Genomic DNA, 5,062 nt, shown 5'->3' on the forward strand with positions numbered 1-5,062 from the left:
ATATATATATATATATATATATATATATAAATATATATATATATATGTTTGTGTCTGTGTTTATCCCCCCCCCCACTTGACAACCAATGTTGATGTATTTACGTCCCTGTAACTTAGTAGTTCGGCAAAAGAGACTGATAGTATAAGTACTAGGCTTACAAAGTTATAATTCTACATAGAATATTTTAAAATATATAAAATACTTTAACAATGTTTTTTAATACAATTTTTAATAATTATAAAAATACAATGGGATTTTTTTAAACATCGAATGGCTATGGGGATCCACCTGAGTACAGTAAGAATCAGAGGGGTCCATAGGCAAAAAATGATTGAAAGCCATTGCTTTGAAATGATTTGAGTGAATTATCAGAATAACTAGTAAATTATTTCATGATTAACTGTCATACAACAAAACAAAGACAAAAGGAAAGAAAAGAATCAAAACAAACATTTTTGTGAATAAGTATATCAGGTATTCAAAATGATTGTAAATTTGCTGCACAGATGTATAAAAGTGTGAATGTGAGAGCTAATATTTATCAATATAGCTTTATGTTCTTGAGGTGTTAATAATAGAAAAGTGAAGCCAACCCCATAAGTCGTATTTTCTATTAGTTTTGAATTTGCTTTGTATATATCTACAGAAAAACACTTGGTTAAAAAATGTAAAATGAAATAAAATCTAAATTCAAAAGTGAATTCAAGAGTAGTACATATTGTATAGCTATAGTTTGTAACCTATTTAGAATTAAATAAGAAGGATCCTTAAAACTCAGTGTGTGTTCGGTTTACAGTCATTAATTATTTTATAAGAGTGTAGATAATTTGAGCTGATAAGGTTTTGGACAACCAGTCAAGAGACTGATAATTTATTATATGGCCAAGACACTCAGTTTTTAAATAATTCAATCTATCTGGATGGATATGAATACGACTGGAGCCACTGACTGCTGTAAACAGTAAAAGCATTGTAAAACTGATGAGTGGTTTGTTAATTTACAATGCAGAACCATCTCCAGTGTTCACCCATTTATGTCAGTTTGTCTTGTCAATGGATCCAGACAATAGTTTTTATTGAAAAATTCACAATATTTGAGGCGAGATTTCCTAAAGTTCAAATTATTAAATCATATTGAAAAAAAAGTCCCACACATATGTATATACATAGGTATGTATGATATATGTGTCTATATACATGCTAAAAAAAGAAAATGAAACTAGTATTTCAGTTATTCTTCCTTTCCTAATTATTCAAAGTTAATTTACATTAAGGAGTGGAATGTACAATTTCCTGTCAGTCAGACTGCCTCGTGGTCCCAACAGACAAAATGGAAAGGCATTGCCTTGGAATATGGTGAGGGAGCTGCACTGGAACAGCCACTCTGACTCACAGGGCTTGCACTTGCAGACAGCCATCTCCATCCCAATAGCAGTGAGCATGGATATTGTCTGGGGGCTGAGAATGCCAGATGTCTCCACTGCCACAGGCTCAACCATAAACCTGTCAGAGTGCTGATGGCAACAAGGACCCATTTCATCCATGTCATTTTGGATTCCTCACACAAGTATCAAATAGTAGAAGGCTTTCTGTGGACATAGAGCTTACTTTTATTAACTCTTTTGCTTTTTTTTTTTTCAAGACATTTATTTAACTAAACCAAGTAAGAAAGATTTTTTCAACTCAGCCTACATATTATTTTATTGAGATCATACTTCTATTACACAGACACTGTTGGATTTGGGAGCTTCTCCCAACTATAAAGACTTGAGATATTTAACACCATTGTACTATGTTGTCAGCAAAGCCGATCCTGTTTGTGCAGAGCTACTTTTGAATGAAAGGGCTATAATTGGAACTACAGATGAACAAGGATGGTTTGAAATTCACCAGGTAAATATATAGTCATGCCAAACAGAATAAAACCTACTTTTCAATTTACACTCCTACCTTAAACTATATTTTAAAGCAATTACATTTCTTTGATTCTGTGACATATGTGTTCTTTGAATTTTATGGTATTTGTTTTTGAGGCTCCTAAATCTGCTTCTCACATCCAGTTACATCACACTACTACAGTTATTCAGTTGTCTCTTTTATAATTAATATCAAATATTTGCTATTTATAAAAGTTCCTTATTCAACATTTCCATAAAGTTGACAATGTAGAGACAAACAGTTGAAACTGTATACTTTGATATACAATTGGTTACTGCTATTCTGATTTACTTTCGATGTCTTGGGTGTGAGAACGCCTACTCAGCTGGGTCTGCAGGTTGTAAATATGGAAATGGCTTCTAGATAAGGATTAGCACTGAATATGGATCACACACAGATTTCCCTTTGGGAAAACATAGCACCCAACAGCCATCCTGACTAAAGATACAGAAGAAGCCATGGGAAGCAGCATGGGAGATGTGCAGATTAGACAAAAGAACCATCCATTTACCAATGGTGACGCAGACAAATTGCTGGACAGAGGAACCAGATCACATTTCTGAAGTGTGTTGCATGTCTGTACCAGTGCAGTCTTCTTACTTGAATACTGCATCTAATTCCTCTTGTACCAAGCTTTTCTCTCATCCTTCATGCACACAAACATCCATTGGCATATGCTCACTTTATTTCTTTCAAGCTTTCATACATCCTCTACATTCAATACCCAGGTTTTACTACCATTGCATTTTGTACACAAACAATCTATCCTTCAGTCGAAGAGAGGATCCTTTTGTTGCCAGCAGCGGTAGTAGTTCCCAGAACTTTCTTTAAACCTGTTCTTACTATGCTTTTGAAACACCTCCTACTATTGGTTTTGGCTACCTAGGTTATAGATGCTTCTAAGTAATTCTATGAAGTTTTCTAAGCATTAGAAAGAATTTTTTCACTGGTGCTTTTCATGCAAAACTATTCTTGTGCATCTGCTAGAATGTCAGCTGGCCTCTAATTTTAGTACAGCCTTTGTTTACAATTATAGTTTACATAAGGTGCACCATATAGAATTTTTACCTCCTCCTTTTCTATACATCAACCTTTTCCCCAATGGGTGTAGAAAACTTTACCTTCATATATTACATATTATATGCACTCCTTTTTTTAATCTTGATTTTGGTAGGAAAATCTGAAATTGCAGTTACACAAAAAACTGTTATATTCACTTTTCCTTTATAAACAATAATATTGGTTTAAAATATTGGCACAAAGCCAGTAACTTCAGGGAAGGGGGTTAAGTCAATTAGACCAACCTCAGTACTCAACTGGGACTTATTTCATCAACCAATGGCAAAATCAACCTCAGTGGAATTTGAACTCAGAATGTAATGACAGACAAAATGCCACTAAGCATATTGCCTGGCATGCTTACCACTTCTGCCAGCTCATCACCTTTTTATAGACAGTAATATTAAAAAGGTTCTTAGGGCAGTGAGCTGGCAGAATTTTTAGCACACCAGGCAAAATACTTAGCAGCATTTCATCTGTCTTCATGTTCTGAATTCAAAATCCACCGAGGTGGACTTTGCCTTTCATCCTTCCAGGGTTGATAAAATCAGTACTAATTGAGCCTTCGAAATTACTGACCTTGTGTCATAAATTTGAAACCAATATTAAAAAGGTTCTTAAATGGCTTATTAACTCATCTAATGCATAACTTCATTTTTGTATCTGACTCTCCCCAGACACAACATAAAGCATAACTGTCAATTCACAAATACATTTCGATTTCCATTTTAGGCATGCCGCAGTGGCAAAGTTCAGATTTTGGAACATTTAATATATTATGGAGCTGACATGGATGTGCAGAATGCAAGTGGAAATACACCATTGCATATCTGTGCAGTTACAAATCAGGTTTGTGATTTCAGAATAAAATTAGTTCATAATTTTGCCAACTTAAACACCATTAATTCATTCTAAAAGAGATTTTCATTTATTGAATATCGACAAGTTTTATACAGGTATATGTTTCCCATTTAAAAAAAAATTTTGGCCTAATATTACTGGTTATTACTAATCCCTGTGTGTGTGGGGGGGTGGGGGGTGTAAACCACCACCACCACCACCATCATCATCATTGTCATCAACATCATCATTTTCATTGTCGTCGTCATCATTTTGATCATCTTGATCATCTTTGTCAACATTGTCATCATCTTTATCATCATAGTCACCATTACCTTCATCATCATCATCATTATTATTGTCTTCATCAACATCCTCATAACCATTGTCATCATCGTCATCATCTTCATTGTCAATATCATCATCTTCATCATCATCATCATCATCATCATCAGGAGCAGCATGATTATCGTCATTATTTTCATCATTGTTTTAATCTCTACTTTTCCATGCTTGCATGAGTCAGAAAACTCTGACCCATGCAAGCAGAGTTTTCTTTGACTGGATACCCTCCTTGCCATCAACACTTGCTTCCAAGTGAGGTAATATTATTCCAGCCCATCCAACAACAAACAGCTCAGACATATTTATAAGGAGAAAGAACTGCAAACAAATGACATCACATGAAGGAGGCTCCTGTTTGGAAGAATCATGCAACATGTCGAGACATCTCAAGAAACTTGGACAAACAAATGCACTATTTACAAACAGCAAAGAACACACATGTAGATGAGGGAAATATGAAAACTCACTTAAGCACAAAAAAACACACAGATAAATATCATTCATCATCATCATTATCATTATCATCATTTAACATCCATTTTCCATGCTATTGTGGGTTGGATGGTTTGACAGGAGCTGCTAAGGGCCACACCAGGCTCCATTGCCTGTTCTAGCATGGTTTCTATGGCCATATGCCCCTCCTAAACACCAACCACTTTACAGAGTGCACTGGTGCTTTTAACATGACACCAGTATCAATTCTGCTGTAGTGGATGGGTCTTCTTGAGAACAGCAAGGTGCCAGACATCTCAGTCCTTTGTCATCTCTTTCATAAGATACAGTGTCTTGAGATCAGCTTTCAATACTTTGTCCCATGTACATATATACATGTATACACACACACACACACACACACACACACACACACACACACACACA

At 35.1% G+C, this 5,062-nt stretch overlaps 1 protein-coding gene across 2 annotated transcripts in view; it reads left to right on the top strand.

The window, feature by feature from the left end:
- The window catches only part of LOC106873101 (protein shank), a 152,164-nt gene that overhangs the window by 75,299 nt on the left and 71,803 nt on the right, over window positions 1-5,062 (top strand). For both annotated transcript variants that reach the window (XM_014920328.2, XM_014920327.2), the window contains exons 8-9: window positions 1,730-1,894; window positions 3,731-3,847. In XM_014920328.2, the coding sequence (XP_014775814.1) occupies window positions 1,730-1,894; window positions 3,731-3,847 (282 nt within the window). The remainder of the gene's footprint in view (window positions 1-1,729; window positions 1,895-3,730; window positions 3,848-5,062) is intronic.

Source organism: Octopus bimaculoides, chromosome 19 (assembly GCF_001194135.2).
Source record: "Octopus bimaculoides isolate UCB-OBI-ISO-001 chromosome 19, ASM119413v2, whole genome shotgun sequence".
Classification (NCBI taxonomy): domain Eukaryota; kingdom Metazoa; phylum Mollusca; class Cephalopoda; order Octopoda; family Octopodidae; genus Octopus; species Octopus bimaculoides.